The 23,141-nt window shown below is 39.7% G+C and overlaps 1 protein-coding gene and 1 non-coding gene across 3 annotated transcripts in view; both read left to right on the top strand.

Moving 5' to 3' along the window:
- The window catches only part of GRB14 (growth factor receptor bound protein 14), a 155,392-nt gene that overhangs the window by 91,595 nt on the left and 40,656 nt on the right, over positions 1–23,141 (top strand). For both annotated transcript variants that reach the window (XM_055121743.1, XM_004608089.3), the window contains one exon: positions 6,432–6,588. In XM_055121743.1, coding sequence (XP_054977718.1) covers positions 6,432–6,588 — 157 coding nt within the window. The remainder of the gene's footprint in view (positions 1–6,431; positions 6,589–23,141) is intronic.
- LOC129400602 (small nucleolar RNA SNORD116) lies at positions 18,252–18,340 on the top strand. The gene has a single exon (XR_008627809.1). It is a non-coding gene; the product is annotated as a small nucleolar RNA SNORD116 (small nucleolar RNA).

The raw sequence follows: 23,141 nt of genomic DNA, 5'->3' as shown, positions 1-23,141 counted from the left end.
TGGTGTGAAAAGTGCAGCAGCCCCAGAAACAGTGTTCAGCACTGCTCCACTTGAGGAGCAGCCGAGAGCTGGGGTCTCTTATCCTCCCAGCAGTGGCCTTCTGCTTTGGGCAGGCGCACCCCTGCACTGCCCTGGCTTCATCCAGTTAGGGTTTACCACAGCGGTGTGGATGAATATGGGCCATAGTCCCTTAGAGTCCCACCACAGAAACAAACCATCATGGCACATTAGTCCACAGCAAACACAGGAAATACTGAGATACTGAACAAACGCGGGACTTTAGTAAGGCACATGGGTCAGTAATTCAATAAAGGAACTTAAGTGAAACTCTGACATGGTGATTTTTTTTTTTAAATGTTGGGTCACACCCAGCGGTGCTCAGAGCTTACTCCTGGCAGTACTCAGAGGACAGTATACCATGCAGGGGATCAAACTGGGATGAGCTGCATGCAAAGCAAGTGTCTTAACCTCTGTACTCTCTCTCTAGCCCCTATAATGAATAATTTTGACAGCATATTTTTGGGGTCTGTTTTTCTCTTTGACTATATAAGCTATCTTCATTACTTTAAAACTAAGACCTGGTCATCAATAGCAAAATTGAGTTCATTTTAACTTTTTTTTTTTGAGGGGATGATACATGCCCAATTGTACACAGGGGCTGCTCCTGGCTATGTGCTCAGGGGTTACTTCTGGAAATGCTCAGAGGACCATTTTTAGGGCCACAGATAAAACTGGGGTCAGCCTTACACAGGGAAAGCACCTTAACTCCAGAACTGTATCTGCATCCTCCATCCCAACTGCTATCCATCCTCCCTCCCTCCCTCCCTCCCTCCCTCCCTGCCTCCCTCCCTCCCTCCCTCCCTTCCTTCCTTCCTTCCTTCCTTCCTTCCTTCTTTCCTTCCTTCCTTCCTTCCTTCCTTCCTTCCTTCCTTCCTTCCTTCCTTCCTTCCTTCCTTCCTTCCTTCCTTCTTTCCTTTCTCTCTCCCTCCCCTCCCTTCCCTTCCCCATCCCTCCCTCCCTCCTTCCCTTCCTTCCTTTCATCCGCTGTCTTTCTTTTTTTCCTATGCAGGGGCCTAAACCCAGGGCTTCCCATGTGCAAGGCAAGTGCTCTTTCACTAGTTCCCAGCATCATATTGAGTCATTTTTAAAAGTAGGATTGTTTATAATAACAATCATGTCTATTGTTTGTTAAGAAGTTTGATGTTCTGAGCATCAAAATCCAATAAATTATACACTGTGAAATAAAAATGTTTCTATAACTAAAATTTATAAGTCTGTATTGAGTATCTGCTCTTTACCAAACATTTTGATAGCCTTTTCATGGAGCACAAAGTTTGTTTGTTCCACAGATCTTGATTATGCTTTAAATAATGAATAAAGAGAGTTTCTTTCCTTCAAACAGCTTGCTAGTATTGCTGAAGAGAAATGCATTCAGATAGAAGAAGGCAAAATAAATGTACATGGGAGAAGCACATAAAAAGCCTTGAGCATTTGAGAAACACTTTTTTTTTTTTGAGAATATTGTGGAAACTGGGCCAAATGATAAGTAAGGATTTGTCAAGTAAAGCATGCTGTTGGTGAGAGAAGAATTGAAATGTGTTCTGAGTAAAGAAACCTCACTCCCAACTGAGAGAGAATGGGTTGCAGGTAATTGTAATATTTGCCAAGAACCACGTAGTGACCTGTTATGTAAGGCTCACTGATTTAGGAGTGTGTGTTTGCTGTTGAGTCAGGGCAGTATTCCATGGGGTTCCACCCTCCCTGATTCTGTTTTTCCCTCACTTTATCTTTCAAACTTCCTTACCTCAAATGCCTCATTGAATACTGGAATTTCTAGGCTTCGATTCTCTTTCTTCTTCCCTTTTTCCCTTGTCAGATGTATACATGTCCGTTTGTTTGGTTACTGCCTATAAAAGCTTGTTGGTCCTCATGCCAGTTATGAAAAGAGGGTCATATAGTCCTGTCCCCATTATCATGCTTACTACTTCAGTTTCCATGCAAAATACATTCCCTGTGTATCTCTTCTGTCATCTTGTATATCTCTCAGGCTTGGAACTTGCCCAACTCCTTTCTGCCCCAGGGATACTGTGATTTTTATGGAGGGGGCAGTGAAGGTGGGAGGCGGGTTGGGAGGTGTTATACCTGGCAAGCTCCCAGACAACACTCGGGTCATGCCTAAAAGCACTCAAATAACCATGAGTTACATGCACTCAGTCCATTGAGCTCTCTTCCTGGCCCCTGATTTAACTCTTGTCTTAAATCTTAGATATCTTTTGGGTCACTCCAAACCCTCTTTTGTATCTTGGTAATATGCTGAGTCTTCATGCCCTACTAAACTTGTAATTGTTGCTTTCTTAGTACTGAATTTTCCGCTAGGCTTTAAGCTCCTTGAGGACAAAACCCATCTATGTCTAGGGCAACCTTCCATTAAAACACTTAGAAATAAAACAAGTACATTGCATGTTAATCAACACAATGAGACACTTGAGTTAGGATGACAGAAGCCGCTAAAGTTTAGTAACAGAGTGACCTGATTAGATTGGCTATTAAAAGTTTATTCTGCTAGCAGCTTGGGGAAGGATTTGGAGGGAATCCATGTCTAAAACAAGGAGATAAGTAGGTGGGTGGTGACTCGGGATGTGTAGCCTCATGGTCCACACTGATAAAGGCACCGAGAATTCAAAGGCTTATTGGTTTGGTGGAGAGTCCTAGGGATATCCTTAGAATATTCTCAGCACTCTTTCCATCTCTTGGCATAACTTATCTTCATGTGGGCCCTATTTTTTTTCACATTCACTCTCTGTAAGAATAATGACAGCTTAATCCTCAATGTTCCCAGTTTAAAAAAAGAAAAGAGAGGGAGAAGGAAATCCCACTCTATGGTGATGTGAACAGATAAGCGGATTGACTGGCTCCGATTAGTCATGTTCCCATCTCTGAAACAATCATGGTCACCAGCAGGATTCTGAGCTCTGATAGATTTATCTGTATAAGCCTTTCTATGTACAATTGAAATAGTCAACTAGTAAAAGTGATTTATTTAAGGACTGGGAATGGATATCAGGGGTGCAAAGTATATGATTTACATGTTTAAGGTCCCAAATTTGATCTCTGGACCACATCCTTCTTTGTGCCTCCATGCACTTCAGGGGTCTGGTGGTGGGGAGGGGGGTGCTTCTCAGCACTGTTGAGCCTGTGCAGTGTTATTATCATCAGGATCCGATGTTGAACCATCCAGCCTGGTTGGTCTATGGTTAAGCACTGCTGGACCCAGGATCTAGGGACCAATTTTGGTCCCTCGTTGTTCCTTGGTTGGTCACTGGTTGAGCATTGCTTGGGAACACCCAGTGTGAGTCAGAAGGAGAGGGACATATATAGAATGACTGTCTTCATTTGTGGGATATTAAAAAAATAGTAGCACTGTAGCAGTGTCCTCCCGTTGTTCGTCGATTTGCTCGAGCGGGTACCAGTAACGTCTCACAACAAATTGTGAGACTTCTTGTTACTGTTTTTGGCATATCAAATATGTCACGGGTAGCTTGGCCAGGCTTTGCCGTGCTGGCAAGATACTCTTGGTAGCTTGCCGGGCTCTCCAAGAGGGACGGAGGAATTGAACCCAGGTTGTCCGTATGCAAGGCAAACGTCCTACCCGCTGTGCTATCACTTCAGCCCATTATTAGATATCAAGAAAATTAATTGACATCTACTAAGGTAGATTTAGAACACAAGAACCAACCTGAAAAGGCCTACTGGCTAATTTGAATACCTAAGGTAACTAGAAGAAATTAAAACTCATCTTTTAATAATTTCAACCAAGTTGTCAGAAAAGAAGTTGCATCTTTCCTTTTAAGATATGCTACTAAAATAAGTAGGAAGTTTATAAAAAATGTTTGAAACAACACAAAAAAAAATCTTGCTGAAAAGACAAGTATTAACACTGAAAACAAATCCAGTTTTAACAGTTAAAAAATGAAATTACCTCTCGGAAGTGCTTCAGCATAAGAACTCATGTCCATTAAGATGACCAGTATGTGTTTCTCACATTGATAAACCAGAAATTCGGTGGTGGTTAGAGCCAAGCGGGGAGTGTATGAAACTGATATCCAAGGCCAGGGGAAGTGGACCAGGAGGACCAACCAATGATTTGAAATTATCACAAGGGTGTGGGGTAGTTAAGAAAGAGCAGGGTCCATTATGACAACATTAGTTGGAAATGATCACTCTGGATGAGAACTGAGTGTTGAAAATAGGTAAGGGGATATACATGACAACCTTCAGCATCTGTATTGCAAACCCATAATGCCTAAAATGAGAGCTATAAAGAGAAGAGCAAGAGATGAGAGGTGCCTGCCATAGAGGCAGGTTGGAGCAGGGGGTGATTTGGGGGGTGGGAGAGAAACTGGGGACATTAGTGCTAGAAAATTGCACTGGTAGAGGGATGAGTGTTGGAACATTGTATGACTGAAACTTAATTGGAAACAGCTTTGGAATGCTCCATCTCATGGTGATTCAATAAAATAAAATAATATTTTAAAAAAGAAGTAAAATTCTAAATTAAAAAAATATCTTTATTTGTAGCACTTGCTAGCTTCTTTGTTGTATATAACCCTATGATGACTGATGTCAAGATGCCCAGCTTGCGAAGTTCCTAAATGTCTAAAAACCTTTGCAAGCCTACAGCTACTGCACACCACAGTGTTGCTGAAGGGTGAGCCACCAGAATCACAGGCTTGATCGGTAGGGTGGAATTGTTGCTGTCCCTTTGTTAAGAAATCAGTCCTGTCTGAGAGGGTAGGTACCAGGTGTCAATCCAACAAGAAAGTTTACACTGTACCACTGTTATATGCAAATGTCATGATCTTGTTTTACTTTAGTTTTTTTGAAAGTCCTTTTATCATTCCCACAAGTGACCTTTTAAAGCTTCATGTGAGATTTTTACCTACGTGTTTCTTTAAAAATGTGTTGTACTTTTATCCTGTGAAGGTATTGCAGTTTACTATATTTTTCTTGTTGAATATTCAGGTTGAGAGGATTGTGTATAGTGCATTGCTAGACATATTTATACAGATAACCATTTTCCACATACAGGACAGATTTGTGGACATGGTTTGCCAAAGTGAAATTGCTATATTAAAGAAAGGAATGGACTTTTTGATGTTTTTGCTAAAAGCATTCCAATAGGTGTACAAGATAGTTCAGCCAATTTGTGTATATACATATTTAGCTGTAAGACAGCATTTTTAATAGTCAATTTAAAATAGTTTATAGAACAAAATGAAACATTATGTTAATTTGCATTTATTTGAAGTGCTAAGATGTCCTTATTTTTGTACAGGCGTATTTTATTAAATTTTCATAGAATTTTCTATTTTTGCTTCTGTTGTTACTTATATTTTTATAATTTGTTTACTTAATATATAATGTGCCATGATATAGTAAAAAATTCTAACATTAGAGCACAACTTGTTAACTATTTCAAGATATGTTATATTTAAAACTATAAATGTGTAGAATGGTCACACTTGCTATTAAAATAGATAAGTGTAAATTTGTAATCAGTTAACACAATGAAAGTTGGCTTCCTATTCATATAAAGTTCCATAGGAGTGTACTTTGTTGTACTTTTATGTGTAGTTCTTTCAATTTTGTAGACAAGTCATATAAGAGAATGGAGGAAACCAGTGGAAGATTTTTAGGAAATAAACTTAGAAGTTCAACACTGTCTGTGCTTATAATCCCACTGACTGAATCTCAAGTTTATGGGTTACTGTCATTGTCACTGTCATCCTGCTGCTCATCGATTTGCTCGAGCGGGCACTAGTAACATCTCTCATTGAGAGACTTATTGTTACTGTTTTTGGCATGTCCAGTACGCACGGGTAGCTTGCCAGGCTCTGCCGTTCGGGCTCCATACTCTTGGTAGCTTGCTGGGCTCTCCGAGAGGGGCAGAGGAATTGATCTCGGGTCGGCCACATGAAAGGCAAACGCCCAACTGCTGATTTGGTACACATCTAGCCATTATTCACCTAAATTTCTTTAGAGAACTCTTTCCATCAAACTGGATTCTATTTTCTTAACTTACAGATTTTATATAACAGCAAACAAATCGCCCATTACTTGCATTACTTACAGGATTTAAACAAAAATAGAAAAGTTTAAAAATTGATTAGAGAGAAATAGCATCTTAATAGACTAAAGACATGGGGAAATGAATGGCCATTGGCCTTTAAATAGACACTGAAGACAAAAGAGTAAAAGTTGTCTGACAAAGTGATATTGACTCATTATAAAAAGTTTGGGGAAGGCAATATTCATGCATTGTATAAGCAGGTTAGATATACAACTGAGCAATTCATAATTGAGTTAATATGATGACATATTAAAATATTTTAAGGTATATTTAAAACATTTCCTTATGTCTGTCTGCACAGGTTATTAAAGTGTACAGCGAAGATGAGACAAGCAGGGCTCTAGAGGTTCCCAGTGATATAACTGCCCGAGATGTTTGTCAGCTTTTGATCCTGAAGAATCATTACATCGATGACCACAGCTGGACCCTTTTTGAACACCTGCCTCATACAGGTCTAGGTAAGAATACAAAATCCTAGCCATACCATTGCCTTTGTGTCCTTTTTCTTTTCAATCGTATCTCAAAACTTTTCTGCAGGTGTTGAAAAGTAGGTCACTGTCACTGTCACCCCGTTGCTCATCGATTTGGTCGAGTGGGCACCAGTAACGTCTCTCATTGTGAGACTTGTTACTGTTTTTGGCATATCCAATACGCCACGGGTAGCTTGCCAGGCTCTGCGGTGCAGGCGCAATACTCTTGGTAGCTTGCCGGGCTCTCCGAGAGGGGCGGAGGAATCAAACACAGGTTGGCTGCGTGAAAGGCGAACGCCTTACCACTGTGCTATCGCCCCAGCCCTGAAAAGTAGGTAAAATTTTTTAATAGTTTTTGCCTTATTCTTTTCTCTTTGTCATTGGTGGTTTACAGACAAAATAGCAGAAGATGGAAATGAGAATAGAAATTGTGATGGTAGAACATTTTATGCCTAAAGCCCTATTGTAAACACCTTTATAAATTATAGTGACTAAATAAAAATTTTAAAAGTTGGGCTCAGAAAGATAGTACAGTGGGTTAGGCTCTTGTTTTATACTCAGCCAACATAGGTTCCATCCCAGCCACCCAATAAGGTCCCCTGGTGCCTCCTAAGATTGATCTCTCGATGTAGAGCCAGGGGTAAGCCCTGAGCACTGCTAGGTGTGGCCCCAAAACAAAGCAAAACAAAACAAAACAAAATTCAAGGGGTTAGAGAAATACCATAGTGGGTAAGGTGCTTGACTTTTATGTGCCCAACCTGGATTTGATCCCAACACTCCATATGGACCCCGAGCACAAAGCCAGGAGTAACCTCTGAGCATTATGGAATGTGGCCCGAGAATAAAACCAAAATAGATAAAAATATTAGAATTTAGAAAATATGCAAACATTTTAAAACAAGTTAACATTTCAAATGTTCGCATTAAAGAATAAACTAAAAGGGGGAAATTCAAAAGAATTTTAAGTTTTATTGAGATCTGATTGACAAATATATGCAAAGTGAAAATAATATATGCAAAATAATATATGCAAAGTGAAAAAATTAGAAATTACATACACTGACCACCTTTTGTTTAATGAGCTATGAAATAATGATCTATGGACATTTGCAGCTAAAACATACACTCCATTTTTTTAAGAGATAAATTTAATAATATAAAAGAATCCGCTTCTTTTAGAACTAATTTTCGAATTCAGATTACACTAATAGGCATGGTACAAATACACAGTATTGGCTCTTTATGGTATATACAGCCTAGTTTTTTTTCATAAAGAAATAACTTCTTTACCATTATTTGTGTATGGGGCCCATATGGAGGAGGCCATACTGTACACTGATGTTGCTCATGGGGCCATGCATTGCTGGGGGTTAAACTGAGCCTCCTATGTTTGCCCTTTAAATTAAAAAATATGTAAATATAAAATAATTTTTAAATAAAATCACTTTGGGGACAAAATGGATAGATCTTGAGGAAATTATGCTAAGTGAAATAAGTAAAGAAGTAAAGCAATTGATAAATGGTTTAAAGCAATAAATAAATATGTCGAGTGTAAAAACCTAAGGTTTGCAGAGGGGCGAGTGCACTCGAGGGCTCTCCTGGTGGCTCTGTCTCACCACCTGCGTTCGGTGCTCTGGAACCGCAGTGTGTGGACTGGATCTGGATGGCCGGTGGTCAAGGAAAGTGTTGATTTGTTACTGTTTATTCAATCTTTAAAGTTCCATCTCCACACTCCCAGCTCCAGCCTCTCTCTCTCTCTCTCTCTCTCTCTCTCTCTCTCTCTCTCTTTCTCTCTCTCTCTCTCTCTCTCTCTCCACATGAAATCTACATTCTCAATTACAAACTAGGCAGCACGTGAAATCTACATACCAAAGACTAAGCTGGGCCACAGCCTCCATTCTACAATGTAACAATTCAAGCTTAAAAGGTTCAATAACAATAGCAGAACACCTATTCTCTAGGACACATACTCTTTCAGCAGGGCCCATCAATGATGAAATCCCATGCTTGTGTTTCTACTCTCCTTGTCCAACAAACATATAAGCATTCATAATATTAATCGTTTTGTATGGGCATAGCAAGACATGCATTAAACTTTTAGAATTGCTCTCCTGGGGTCATCTCAATCTCAGACTACAGTGCTCACGCCAGATTAGTCTTTCCTATCCCTAGCTGGGTCCTAGTCTCGCCATTACTTTAAGAGCATCACAGTACTTGTCCATGATCAGACTCTTAACTTATAGTTAAGAATGAGGCACTTTGGCCAGGCCCATCTCGATGCCAGGGTAGCACATAACTTACCGCTTGCCCTGGGTCCGTCTCGTCCCCCGTTAGGACCCTGCCTTTTAGAGGGCTAGGAACTTTGTGCAACCAAGGCTACAGTCAAGAAAGCAGATGTCCGGGAATTAATAATATTCAAAGCCAATTAAATCCCAATTGCAAAGGCATATTAATAAATGTCTTTCTTTGTCCATACAAAAAGGACTTGCTCTGAATAAGCTATGCAAAGGACTCAAGGAGAAGAGAAAGACATTATTTACAAGTCAACAGAACACTAAGAAAGAAACTACAAATAAACACAGAGGAATGGGAGCACTGTGATGGGAGTAACCCAATAAACCTAAAGTACCTGAAGCTATGTAATCCTACAGTCGAGTATGAACAACTAAAACAAATTAACTGGTAGAAAGCAGCAAAAGTAATGCCTACACTTTATAGAAGCTTGTGACTATAGGAGAAAAAATCGAATGGAAAGAATATGGAGGAAGAGGGCTTTTTGCTACTGGATGGCAATAGAACTTTGGTGGTCAAAGGAGTGTCACTTACACATACAGACCTGTGACCTTAATTCCCTGAAACCACATTACATGTTGAGCTAGTGATAAGTCAATTACTATAAATTTTTTATTGAAAATGCATTTTTGGTGAGGTGTAATGTTTTCAGTTTTGCTTCAGTTAATTCAATAGGTATACATTTTTTTATTCATCCAGAATGAGACAGGATTCATCAGTTATTGTATCTCATATATTCTCATTTTTATGAAAATTGGTGTTAAAATTATGTTGCAATAGAAATAAATGAGAAAGAAGGAATTCTTTTTATGGAAGTGCAATTTAATTCTTCGAATTCTATGTCTTTTTTGGTTGTAACATAAAACTGCAGAGCTTTGAAACACCCGAGAGCTTTGAAACACATCTCCAGAGTCCGGAAGTCTGAAATCAGTACAACTGGGTTGATATCAAGGCATCAGTTGGGATACACTCCCACATGAGACTCAAGGGAAAATCAATTCCTTGCCTCTTGGAGTTTTTCTTATTCTCCTGTCACTGAGTCACTGTAATTTCTATTCTATACCCTCAGTGATCACTTTGCTTTACTTTCTGTGTTTCAAGTCTCCCTCTTCTCCTCTCTCTTGCTTGTAAGAGCTTTCAGGGTTCACTGAGATCATCAAAAATTATGATCTTTCTTTGCAGTCTTTAACTCAATCACATCTGTAACGTTCTGGGTTTGTTCATATCATATGTGTGTTTACTGGATTCAAATGTGGCTGTCTTTAGGGGCCTTGTTCAGTCTGTGACGAGCTGAAGTAAGTCACAAAATCTTTCATTTTATATGCCAAAAAAATTTTAGTAATAATAAGTCATTTGCAATAGTTATCAGAGAGAGCCCAGTCAGTTCCGTCAGTTTGTTTAAAGAATCATATACTTGTCATGCAACTTATTCACTCTTGTATAGTTAGCTACTGATGCATGTGATTTTCTCTTTGATGCATTAGAGGATTCCAAAGTTATTTGACCTATCGCCCCTCCTTTCAGAAAAAGAAAATCACTCAGACACCCCTATCCCACCAGAGGTTTATCATCTTTAAATCAACAAAACCACCCACAATTCTACCTGAGAGAACTATACACAACCCACAACCTTCTAGTGCCCACCAATCAGTAATATATCCCACTTTGTGAAACATTGCATTGACCAGTTTACACCCCAGAGTGAAAAACCAAAATAAGGTTCAATTCAAATGACAAGTTTCTTCTTGTCTTATGAAATTGAAAACAGTTTTCAGAAAAGGCATGGTTTTTCAGAGGCACCCTTTTAAAAAAAATCCTTCGACGTGGGTTATAGAAAACTATCTCCATTCCCAGAAAGTTTCTGTATGTGCTGATAGACTCCCAATTTGAAGGCTGTTGTCCTGGCATCTGTCAGTACCTTGGAGATAGGACAGAGTGAATCGTGTGGACGAGAAGTTGACAGTCTTCTGGGGGATTCTGAACCCAAGCTCCCACCCCTACTCCTAGTCCCCCATCTAAAATTCTTATTGATGGTTGATGAGTCACAATATGTCAGCTGATCTTGACAGTTGAACAAATACCTGCCAAGAAAACATGGATTCTAAGGTATGCTTTGTTGGCCAGTGCAACTTCTTGTCGCAATTTTCTACACCAGAAAAAAATCTCAACTTAGATTCTTTTTCATGATATTTGTGACGAATTTAGCTTCTACTCATGATAATTAATCTCTTAGAAATTTGGTGTTCCCAAGTAAATTGTGAGTGGAGATCCCGCGTGGTAAGGGAAATGCGCGCTGAAAGTGGACTAGTGACCGAACATGATGGCCACTCAATACCCCTATTGCAGAGCACCCAAAAGGAGAGAGAGAGAACAAATTGGAATGCCCTGCCACAGAGGCAGGGTGGGGGAGATGGGATTGAGGGGTGGGAGGGATACTGGGTTCATTGGTGGTGGAGAATGGACACTGGTGGAGAGATGGGCTCCCAAACACTGTGTGAGGGAAATACAAAACAAGTGAATCTGTAACTGTACCCTCACTGTGACTCACTAATTAAAAAAAAAAACACAACACAAAATTTGGTGTTCACTCAATCGATAGCTCACTATTTTGTTCACTTATGCTTGTAGAAATATAACATTTTATAAGTACAAAAGTATAATATATAGTTACACTGTTTTATGCTCATAAGTTTTTCTTTGGGGAAACTTCACGAAAACTTTTTCTTTGTTATAATTACACAATCTACTCCTAATAATCTGAGTTTCACGCATAAAATCTACTGCGTAAATCAAGCAGCAGGTTTTTTTTAATTTATTTTATTGAATCACCATGTGGAAAGTTACAAAGTTCTCAGGCTTATGTCTCAGTTATACAATGCTCAAACACCTGTCCTTTCACCAGTGCCCATATTCCACCACCACCACACACACAAAAAAACAACCAGTATACAACCCACCCCTCACCCCCCTCTTCCCCCTGCATAACTGATAAATTTCACTTCCTTTTCTCTTTACCTTGATCACATTCCATATTTCAACACAAAACTCACTATTGTTGTTGGAGTTTCAACACAGACTCACTATTCTTGTTGGAATTTATCCCCCAAGAATACGGCCCTATTGACAGGGAAATATTTGATAATTAGTTTTCCACTGATGAGAATGAAGAGATATAAAGTCTCGAGATATAAGCCGCGGCCGCGCGGTTTAGGATTTCTGTATTTTAGTAATTAAGTCCAGGGAGATTTAAGTTGGAAATTGAATCATTTCCCTTCCTGGAGCAGCATGGGGCAAAAGCTTAGTTCACAGTCTGGATCCATAGTTGCAAGCACTCACTGGAACCCCAAGTCATATAGCTGGCTCTGGATCCCGGTCGTTCAGCAGCCAAGCGGCTGTGCAAAGGCATGGCCACCCGGGTTGAATCTTGACAGAGCTGGAGCTGGCACTGGCCCCGGCCCGAGACTGCCCGGGTGTCCCGCTGTTTCAAGTTCAAAGCACTTTTTTTTTTCCCGAGGCACCAAGTTCATACCTGCTTAAAAGTCCCGTAAAATGGTGGACACCACACCTCCTCCTCCTGGAGGGAAGAGAGACCAAGGAAGAAGGATATTTCCTCCGTTAGCCGCGTGGGGCAAAAGCTTAGTTCATAGTCTGGATCCATGGCTGCAAGTACTCGCTGGAACCCCAAGTCATATAGCTGGCTCTGGATCCTGGTCGTTCAGCAGCCAAGTGGCTGTGCAAAGGCATGGCCACCCGGGTTGAATCTCGGCGGAGCTGGAGCGGGCACCGGCCCCGGCCCGAGACTGCCCAGGTGTCCCGAAAGCAGCAGTTTTCACTGAAAAAACCGCAAATTAATTTAAGAATAAAAAAAAGCACAAGTCTTTTAACGTACAGGCTTAACATGAAACATTAAGAATTAATTTGAGCTTCATACTAGATTTGAGCATTTGGGATTCAAACATAAAAATATTTCTCCATTTTCTGGAAAATTGTTAAAGTCAGAGATCTGAGAAGGTCGTGTGCCTTCATCAGCCATGTACAGGACCAGCCACCAAAGTTTTTGAGTAATAGAGTTCCAGAGCTTTCTTGTGCTCTTTTTTTAAAAAGTCAGAATATAACTTCAAATGGAAGAAAAATTGCTGACATTACTCTTTTCTAGGTGCTAATATGTTTTGCCATCTTCCGTTTCTTTATTTAATGCATAGCAGAAGAATGACCACTGTGAGGGGCTAGCTTTGGTTCCCTCTATCAGATAAAGCTGAAGTGGTTTGGGATTTTATTTTTTATGTTCGTGGTTTGTAAATGCTTTTGCAATAGCTATCTAGACTAGTAGCAGTACTAGGTAATTCTCCCATTTGCATATTAAAATAAATGGAAAGAACTAGAGTAAAGTGTGTTTGCCTCTTAAGGATGGCACACAGGTCTGGGAAGATAGCTCACATGATAGAGCATATGGTTCACATTTGCAAAGCCTCAAGTTTGCTCAACATTGCATGACCTCAGAGTAGTTTCCACGGTGGCTCCCGTATAGGATAGATAAAGTTAAGAGGCAAGGCAGTGGTAGATGCCCTTTGTCAATAGGATAACACTGACACCTGCAGCTGTACATCCGATCCAAAGATTAGTTGATGACGAACCAAACTGTTTTCTAGAACTTTTTTGACTAGCTGTGAGCTCTCTATAATTTTCAGGAATGTTAGGTCTCCCTTTAGTCAAAATTATGAGTTTTCAATGAATAGAACATAGAGAAAGTGACGTTTTCTTGACCAATATTTTAATATACAATAGCTCAGCTCATTTTAAGTAAGATATATAGATGCTAAAAATTGAATGATATGGTGCTATCCATAATTAACAGCAGTACAATAGCTTTTGTTATTTTCTCTATTTTGACATAATCTGAAATTATACAGTTTTCATTTTTGTGGCCTACTTTAATTTCTATGTACATGAACTAAAAAATACCTTCATAGTAGTTTTAGTTTTTATTTTACACGTTACATAAAAAATTGGGAAATCCCCCTGCCTTTCCCAGTTGCTTTTCTGACATATTTTAACAAACATTTGTTTTAACCTTTTTCACCAATCCTGTGGATTCTGGGGTTACAATTTTGTGAGTCATATTTTTGTGCGATTTTGCAAACAAAATTTACAAAGACTGCCCTAGTGAGTTTGCTTTCTAATGAATATGAAAAGATGAGAGACCCATCACTAAAACTTAAAATGCCTGATGTGGAGAGAAAAGGAAGGCAGAGGAAAGGCTTTGGGGGAGTGCTGGGCTGGGAAGAGTCGGCTTTAAATGGAGAGCTGAGAAGACCTCCCTGCTGGTTTAATGTTTGACGCCCGAAACAGCAGCATGGCTCTCAGTGAAATGGAAGAGTCTTCTGTGCAGAAGGAACAGAGAAGGAAAGACTTGAGTGTGACAACTTGCTTGTGTTCAGAAAAGAGCCAAAAGGCCAGGGTCCCCATAATGAACACAGTCAGAAGGGAAGTCATGAAAAGTCAGAGAGTTGCCGAGCTCAAATCCTGCTCCAATAGGGTTGCATGGAGTGGGGATTGACATTAACATTGAGAAAAAGAAATGATAGCACTGGGTCTAGCAAGTAATAAATCTGAATTGGCTTTCAAATATATTGCTAAGAAACCAGAATGCAGGATTTGAGCTTTGAAGGCTAAAAGTGCCTTTGCTTTTGCATGAGTCCACCTGTGTCTAGTTCTACATGCCTCTTATGTTATGTTCTTCACATGTATGAAGTGTAGTGTTTGTAACATCCTGAGTCTTATAGGTAAGAACATTATGACATGGGATAAATAAGAGTTAATGGTTTCTGAGATCCTGGCCCTTACAGGTAAGTGCATTTCAACTTATGGGATAGAGAGTTGAGAGTTAGTGCACTTCAGTTTATTTTAATGATCATGATGAGCTGAGGAAATGTCAGAGGTGTTCTATGCTGTTAATGTGCTGTTGTGTGGCTTTTGATCCATTAAAGTACAAATCACTAAAGTCAAAAGGAAAAAGATGATAGATTTAAAAATATGATAGATTTCTGAAGTCTAAAGATTATTTTTAGAATCATATTTTCTGTGTCAAAGGAAACTTTAATCTTATTAATATTTTTAATGTGAATCCATAGGTGTGATAACTACTACTAGTGTTCCAAAATCAGGAAAAATTGAGATTTATAACAAACCGGGATGCTTAGCCATCTGTGATGACTTTCTCTGCCTATTAAATTTTTCAGCAATTTTTAATGATTACAGACAGTGTTTGGAATATTATTCCTGCATTCAAATTCCCAAGCATCATATTAGGTTACAATGATATTCTAGTTGCATGCACAGTTTTGACATTGAACTTAAACTATTATCAAACCAACAGTTTTCTCAAGACACGCTAAACCAAGTTTTATCATTGACATGTTTCTTTGACAGCCACTGGATGTCACTGTCGTTCCCCAGATGGACTCATGGCTTTAATAATCAGTGAAAGAGGAGAGAGGGGGGGGCACTTAAGTTGTAAGGCCTCTGGAATTTGATGGAGTCCATGTTTTTTGTGCTCCCATTTTAATTCCTAATTGGAGCCATGATATGAAGCAGTTGCAATTAACACTCAAGTGCATACCTGTAGACTCCTAGGGAAGAGGAATTAATTGTGTTTTAGTGTCATTGCTGGGGACATCTGAGAGTTCCATTATGAATATCATTGTGGAGTGGCTTTAATAAGCAAAATGAATAATGGAAGGCTTCTAATGAAACCATTTTTATGTGTGCCGCTAAATCCATGTGATCTCTCTCTCTCTCTCTCTCTCTCTCTCTCTCTCTCTTTTTAAATAATGTAGGAGTACTGCTATTTGTTTTGTCATTGATTAAGCTGATGGAATTGGGCATGAACTCCACATTACTTTTTTTTATTCTGTTCTGAATGTTAACTTTATTTTATTATTATTATACCCCCCATTTTTGTGATTCACCGTGAGATCCAGCTACACAGCTTTCATGTTTGAGCTTTGGTCATATAATCATCAAACACCCATCCCTTCACCAGTGCACACTTTCACCACCAAAATCCCCAGTATTCCCCGCCTCCCCGCCCCATTCCAACCCATCCCCTGCTGTGTGGCAGACAATTTCCCCCATACACTCTCTCTACTTTGGTTATTTTCGATATTTTGACACCAGTCTCACCATCACTCAAACCTGCCCAAAAGGCAGTGCTAGACACTTTGTTTTGTATTGCTTATTATGGATAGAATATAATGTCCCGGAAATTCTGTGTCATTCTATTCAGGGAGCTTTAGTTTATAGTCTCTAGGTCTTGGCCATTGATGAGATTACATAGCGACAGGAGCAGTTTGTGGGTGTGACTGCCAAGCTTCTGGAAAACTGGTGACTTGGGGGGAGGAGGCCCAGTCCCCATTCAAGCAGGCTTTGAGATCTCAGTTACGGGTTCCCGCATATCTGGGTTTTCCTGCCGGTCTGCTCTCTGGTGAGGTTCATCCCGTTTTGGGTGAGGCTCGTCCAAGTGTTTGGGGAGAGGCCTTAGGCATGGTGGTGGTTGGTTCTGGAGGTTTTCGGCTGCCATGGTTCTGGTTGGGACAGGGAGGGAAACTCAACCCACCCCCCCCCCCAAGGTGCCCCGGTGAAGACAGCCTAGTGCAGGGTCAGGGCATTCTGTGCCGCTCTCTTCTGGGAGCTTTAGTTTATAGTCTCTGGGCTATAGCCATTGATTAGATTACATGGTGCCAGGGGCAGTTTGTGGGTGTAGCTACCAAGCTACTGGAAAACTGGGGACCTGGGAGGAGGAGGCTGAGTCCGGATCCAAGCGAGCCTGGGGCTCTCAGTCATGGGTTCCCACCTACCTCTGCACTACAGGCCCTAACTGTATCTCTTAGTCTCTTTCAAGATTTATGGGTCTCTTAAATAAGGCCAATAAATGAGCTTATATAGCTGAGCTAGAGATGTTTTACGGGTGTGTCTCCCACATACCTAACTTTTGGCCATTTAATTCTTGGTAAACTTGGCCCGAAGTCATTGGGGTCTGGCCAAAGGCACAGCAGCAATTTTGGAGTATCTGGAAATCTGAAGGCATCATCAAGCTGCTGATGCACTCACCCCACAGTTACAGGTTTACCTGCTGGCGGCACCATACCCCCGCCATGTGATCTCTTTAAGACAGAAGTGATACACAGCAGCAGCCATGAGGGAACCCTTAAGAGCCTGCTGCTTTGAAACTGCATCTTCACTTTTTTTTTCCTATTTCCTCCTCTTTTTTTAAACAAAAGAGACACAGGTATTTTTAGTGTTGTCTGGAGCTGATGTATAGTTCTACTTTCTACTTGCTGTCTTGTCAGTAACCTACCAGCCATCAGAGTTGTTACCATGTTCATCACCCACAAATATAATTAAGAAGCCTTGAACTTTACTTGGCCTGAGGTGGTCTTTTCCTTAACTTTGAGGACACATGGTGGCATCCCAAGGCTGGAGATAGGAAATATAAAAACAGCAGTATGGGAGAGTTTGAGTTCAGTTGCCTCCCATTCTTCCTGATTTTCCTTCTCAGTGTCCTGTGTTCAGGTTTCAACATCTCTCTTTAAAGGCATTACCTCAGCCCCTCTCTGATTCTCTTGCCTCCACTCATTCCAAGGTATCGATGCAGACCTGATTCTATTTGCTTTACTGTCTAAAGTCCCTTGCAGGGTTTGTGTCACCTGTGACCTGACTCCCCTTCCCAGTGTGCCTCGTACTTGAAATTTCCTCTTTTCTCCTTCTCTTCCATCCATTGGAGAACTGCCTGGAGTAGCCTGCTTGTGCTTCAGTTCTTAGTTTCCTTGTTCATACAGTTAAGACTCTCAAATTAATTTTCTGTGAAGATGAAGGTGAAGGGGGAGTTCTCATCTCTCCTTACCAGACTTATTTTCTTTCATTTTTATTTTTTTTTAATTAAGACACCATGATTTACGCAAAACTTTTGATAACACAGTTCTGAACGTCTATGTTTTACCTCAAAACTGACCACCAGTGCCAGGATCCCTCCACCAATAACCAAGGTTCCCTCCCTTCCCCATCCACACTTTCTTAGAAAACTCAGTTTGTTTTTAAAGCTAATTATTATAGTTTGGGTTAACAGTACAACTGTATAGTTCTAACAGTGTTGACTCTTGAGTTTTGGATTTTGATGTATATAGGTTCCTCACCTCCAAACTGTCAAAATATTGCTTGTTCAGCTTCCAAACTTATTCAGAATTTTAAGATGGCCGTTATGGGGCCAGTGATGAGGCTTACCAAGAGAATGTATTAATTAGATCACTGGTACCACAAAACAAACAAAAAATGCCAATAAAGTACAGCTGCTAGCTATGAAGGCAGTGATGATTCCTTTTCTCACATGCATTCTTTGGAAGGCAGAGCAAAATGAGTGAACTCAATATTGTTGTTCTCAAAATCCTAGTGATAATCCTGTTGTGGGTGTTGGATTCATCTTCATAATAAATTATGGTTGTGAGATTTCAAAAGAAATAAATAAAATCACCTTTGTAAATAAAATAAGATGAAATCTCTCAGCTGGCCAAGCTGACAGGCAGCTAATCTTGTTCTAGAGTCTGGAGAAATAAATTAGGAAGAAAAGCTGCTGAAGGCTGGTCTTGTGAAGCCGGATTCCGCCTTTCCATCTCATAAAGGGAGACAGCTGCTTCTTCCATATGCCTGGTTTCTAGGAATGGACTTCTGCTTCTCCCGTGCTATTCCTTGAGATGATTAGGATATTTATTGGCACTACCCAATCTCATACAGTTCTTAAGAAATTGCGAATCCTGAAAATAACAGATTCCTGGTATAGGAAGGACTAGTGATGCTGGTAAAAGTTGTCCTGGAGTCAATACCCCTTTGTGTGCATGTGATTGATAGATGCAGGAAACGGGCAAATTTGAACAAGCAAATTTGAATAACCTTAGACATAAGGCTATTCAGGCAGAATCATCTATGATTCCCATTATTTAGAAAAGTAAGACATAATGCTACGAAATAATAGAAATTATGAATTACATACATCTCTAGAATTTAAAGTTATTCAGCTTTGGGTTACATTTGTGGAGTTTTTCCTTCACACTACTGTGGACGCATATCAGATTGTAATGATGATAGAATAAAAGTATAACATAAATGTGAGTGTATGTGTGAAAGATTTTCATAAAATTCATAATAATTTAAATTTATATTTGTGATATAAATATATTGATTATATCTAAATATATATTATCTAAATTATATCTATACTATATCTAAAATTATATAGATATATAATTATATCTTTAGATATAACTGAAGCCCAATCATAAACAACTTTGTAACTGTGTATCTCATGCTGATTAAATAAAAACTATTTTAAATGTTTATTTACCATATATTAATATAAACCTATATTAACATATTAACGATAAATATGCAACACATTGATATGCCATATATTAATATGTAGTAACTCCTAAATTGTGCTAAAGCATATACTCAAATATGCTCAAACAAACCCAAAAAGTTAAGATAATATATTGAAATATTAAATTCTTATTTTTGACTAATTGATTTGCAAACAGATGGTCAAGTGCTTTTCAATTTTCTGTAATAGAAATTAATTATTTTACCAAATACACAAAGAGAAACCAATTTCAAAATCTTTTTAACAAGATTCTTCAAGACTTCCTTTCTAAAGCCAGGCATCATATTGTCTATCTTACCAATGTTTTTTACTTTTATTGTCATAGTGATAAAGTTGTTGAAACTAATTCCTTTAGAGCTGGGACTCTTTTAACTCAGTGAAAGAGGAATATAAATTAGTTTTACTTAACTACAAAATTATACTGAACTATAAAGTATTAGTGTTTCCTAAAAGCAACAGCAACAACAATATACACACACATCACACACACATACACAGAACCCTACTGCTTGGAGGGCCATAGGTAACCTCTCTCTGGTGCAGTGGTTGGAGGGTGTGCAGTGTTTTCTATTTCTTTGCTTAAAGAAGATAGAATTCAGCTGGGCTAAAAGGGGCACTGTCATCACTGTCACCACTGTCATCACTGTCACTGTCATCACTGTCATCCCGTTGATCATTGATTTGCTCGAGCGGGCACCAGTAACGTCTCCATTCGTCCTAGCCCTGAGATTTTAGCAGCCTCTCTTTCCTCGTTCTTCCCAGAGGTGCTGCATTGGAGGCTCTTTCAGGGTATGGGTAATGAGATCCATCATTGTTACTGTATTTGGCATGTCGAATATGCCACAGAGAGCTTGCCAGACTCTGCCATGCAAGTAGTTTGCTCTCCGTACCTTGCCAGGATCTCTGAAAGGGAGAACTAGGCTATTAGAGATCGTTTCTGGAAGCTTTGTTTTATAGTCTCTGGATCTTGACCATTGATGGGAATTACACAGTGCCGGGGGGCAGTTTGTGGGTGTGGCTGCCAAGCTATTGGAAAATGGAGGACCTGGGTGGAGGAGGCCCGATCCAAGCAGGCTTGGAGATCTCAACCCTGGGTCCCACACACCTGGGTTCCTCTGCCGGTTCTTCATGTGCGAGGCTCATCCAAACATGTAGAGAGTGGCCTTGAGCATGTGGCTGGGTTTCAGAGGTCTTCGGCTGCCCAGGCTCTGTTCGGGGTGGGGAGGGAAACTCAAGAGGCCCAGGTGAAGACAGCCAGGCATGGGGTTAAGAGACTCTGTTTGCAAATATATTCCTTCGGGCCTACACGTTGGGCACCAGATGTTGTGTGAATGTTCGTTCAGTCAGAGGCGCTGAGACAAGGAATGCGAAAGAAATTTATGTCATGGAGGGTCCAGGTTCTATCAGACTCTTGTTTTGCATGTGAAAGGGATCATTAGGCTAAATAAGTGTGTTTGGGAACTTCCGTATTAAATTGATCAAACAGCTCAAAGGATGTATTACAGAGTACATAGGAAGGACTTGCATGGTAAAGAAGCCAAAGAAATCATATATCATGCCCAGATGGAAATTTACTGAGTTCTTAAGTGATGCATTAGGAAACAGAATTTATGGTAACTGGCTTTTAAGCTACTCAGATATTTACCAGTCAGCTTAAGATAAGATATATACAAATACTTTGTGGAAAAATAAGACTTTCTTTGAATCGTAGTTGTGATCATTGAGACAGAGTTAATATAGGGACTATTTTGATTTGTTGAAGAATGACCCACAAGGCCTTTATAAACCCATCAAGCTTAAGTGTCAAGATTTTCTTATTATTGCTCTTGAGGAACTGAATCTGGCATGGCAATTTTCCTGGGGATCTTGCTGGTATTAAGTAGGTCTTTTTAGGTTAAGGAGACTTTTAGAAACTGAGCCTTGTTTTATTCTTTTCTTCTCCAGTTTATGTTTTGCTTGGTCAGAGGCTGTTCATTTTTATCTAAAAATAAGATTGACAAAATGTATGTAGTTTCTACCTAGCATGGAGAGGTACAAGGACCATTTGTCTCCTGGAGTTTCCTGTAACAGAGGTATACAAAGAATTGTTTTCTGGGTGAATTAGAGGTAAAAGCCACTTTTGTTTCTTCTCTTATCAGGTGATGAGAAGAGTAGGGACTCGGGTTTCTATTTGAGCCCCGAGCTGTACTTTCAGTAGATTTAGAGAAGAAATTCAGGCAGAAGGTCACAGGTGAAAACTTTCCATTCTGGTAGGATTGAGGTTTTCTTAAAAGACTTTGAAGTTAAATCAACAGTTTTAGAACAAACTTTTTCCTCAAAGAAAAAGTTTTGAAAACTAGAAAATAAATTTATGAACTTGCATTACTTAGTAATATTTCCATTACCATAAAACTTAATTAAGTTATCAAAAACCAAAAGCAAATAACATGAAGCTTTTGTTTTATCTTTCTTTTTGAAAGCTTTCTTTCCTTTTTCCTTTTCTTTGGTTACTGGGTCAAAGTGAATTGAGAAAGTTTCTCCCCTGTTCTGTTTATAACTTCCATAAGAATAGGTATTTGGCCATTGTAATTTTATTTTTCAGTGCCTAAGTCTTGCTTCAAAACTTTGTTTATAAAAAAGGTTTTTCTGTGGGAGATGTGGGATGTGTGTGTGTGTGAGTGTGTGTGTGTGTGTCTGTGTGTGTGTCTGTGTGTGCACACATGTGCACCTGTGTATGTGTGGTGGTTGGTTGTGTGACTCAAATGCAAGACATATATTCTACCACTGAGTCATGTCCCTGGCTGCTGAAGTTTCAATAACATTTTTTTTTTTGGGTTCTCTATTTCATATAACTTTCTTTTTTTTTTTTAAACATTTTATTAAATCACCATGTGGAAAGTTACAAAGTTCTCAGGTTTATGTCTCAGTTATACAATATTCAAACACCCATCCCTTCACCAGTGCCCATATTCCACCACCAAAAACCCCAGTATACCCCCCCGCCCCCTAAACCCTACTGTATAACTAATGAATTTCACTTCATTTTCTCTTTACCTTGATTACATTCCATAATTCAACACAAAACTCACTATAGTTGTTGGAGTTTCCACCCAAGACAGACAGACCTACTACCAAGGAAGCACTTGATAATTAGTTTTCCATTGCTGGAAATGAAGAGATATGTAGCCCCACTGCTACAAGTACATAACTCTCTCTTTTTTTTTTTTCCTTTTTCCTTTTCCCTTTTTTCTTTTTTTTTTTCCCCCTCATCCCCCTTCCCGCGCCTCATAGTATGGTGTACACCATGCCGCGTCGGCAGCGTGGGGCTTTTGCTTAGTTCACAGTCCAGAGAGGTGGCTGCTACATTAATAACCTTCAATATTTCAACAAAAACTTACTGTTACTATTTGGAGTTTCCCCCCCAAATCAGACCTGTTCAAAAGGAACCGTTTCACATTGCTGACAATTATAAATGTTAAGTCTGACAATTATGAATTATAATTGCTGACAATTATAAATGTCAAGGTTTTGGATTTCTGTATAAAGTCCAGGGAAAATTCTGCCAGAAATTGCATAGCCCAGCTCACAGTCCCAGTGCATTGCTGTAAGAAGTCTCTGGAATCAAAGTGTTTAGGCGCAGAGGGTCCGCTTCACGCTCAACGGCTCTGGATTTATCTGGGCCGAGGGCGTGCCGGTTACGCCCCCTTCCCATGAGTTCCTGGAGCCCCAAAAGTAAAAACTGAATACCTCTGGGTTTGGAGTCTCAGAAGATGGCGCCTGCCACGTGGGTGCCACCAACCCGCTGTTTTCCGTGCAGGAAGACAGGGTGGGGAGGAAAAAA

Source organism: Sorex araneus, chromosome X, assembly GCF_027595985.1.
Source record: "Sorex araneus isolate mSorAra2 chromosome X, mSorAra2.pri, whole genome shotgun sequence".
Classification (NCBI taxonomy): domain Eukaryota; kingdom Metazoa; phylum Chordata; class Mammalia; order Eulipotyphla; family Soricidae; genus Sorex; species Sorex araneus.
The sequence above is the reverse complement of the archived record's forward strand: the minus strand, read 5'-3'. Positions and strand labels throughout refer to the sequence as shown.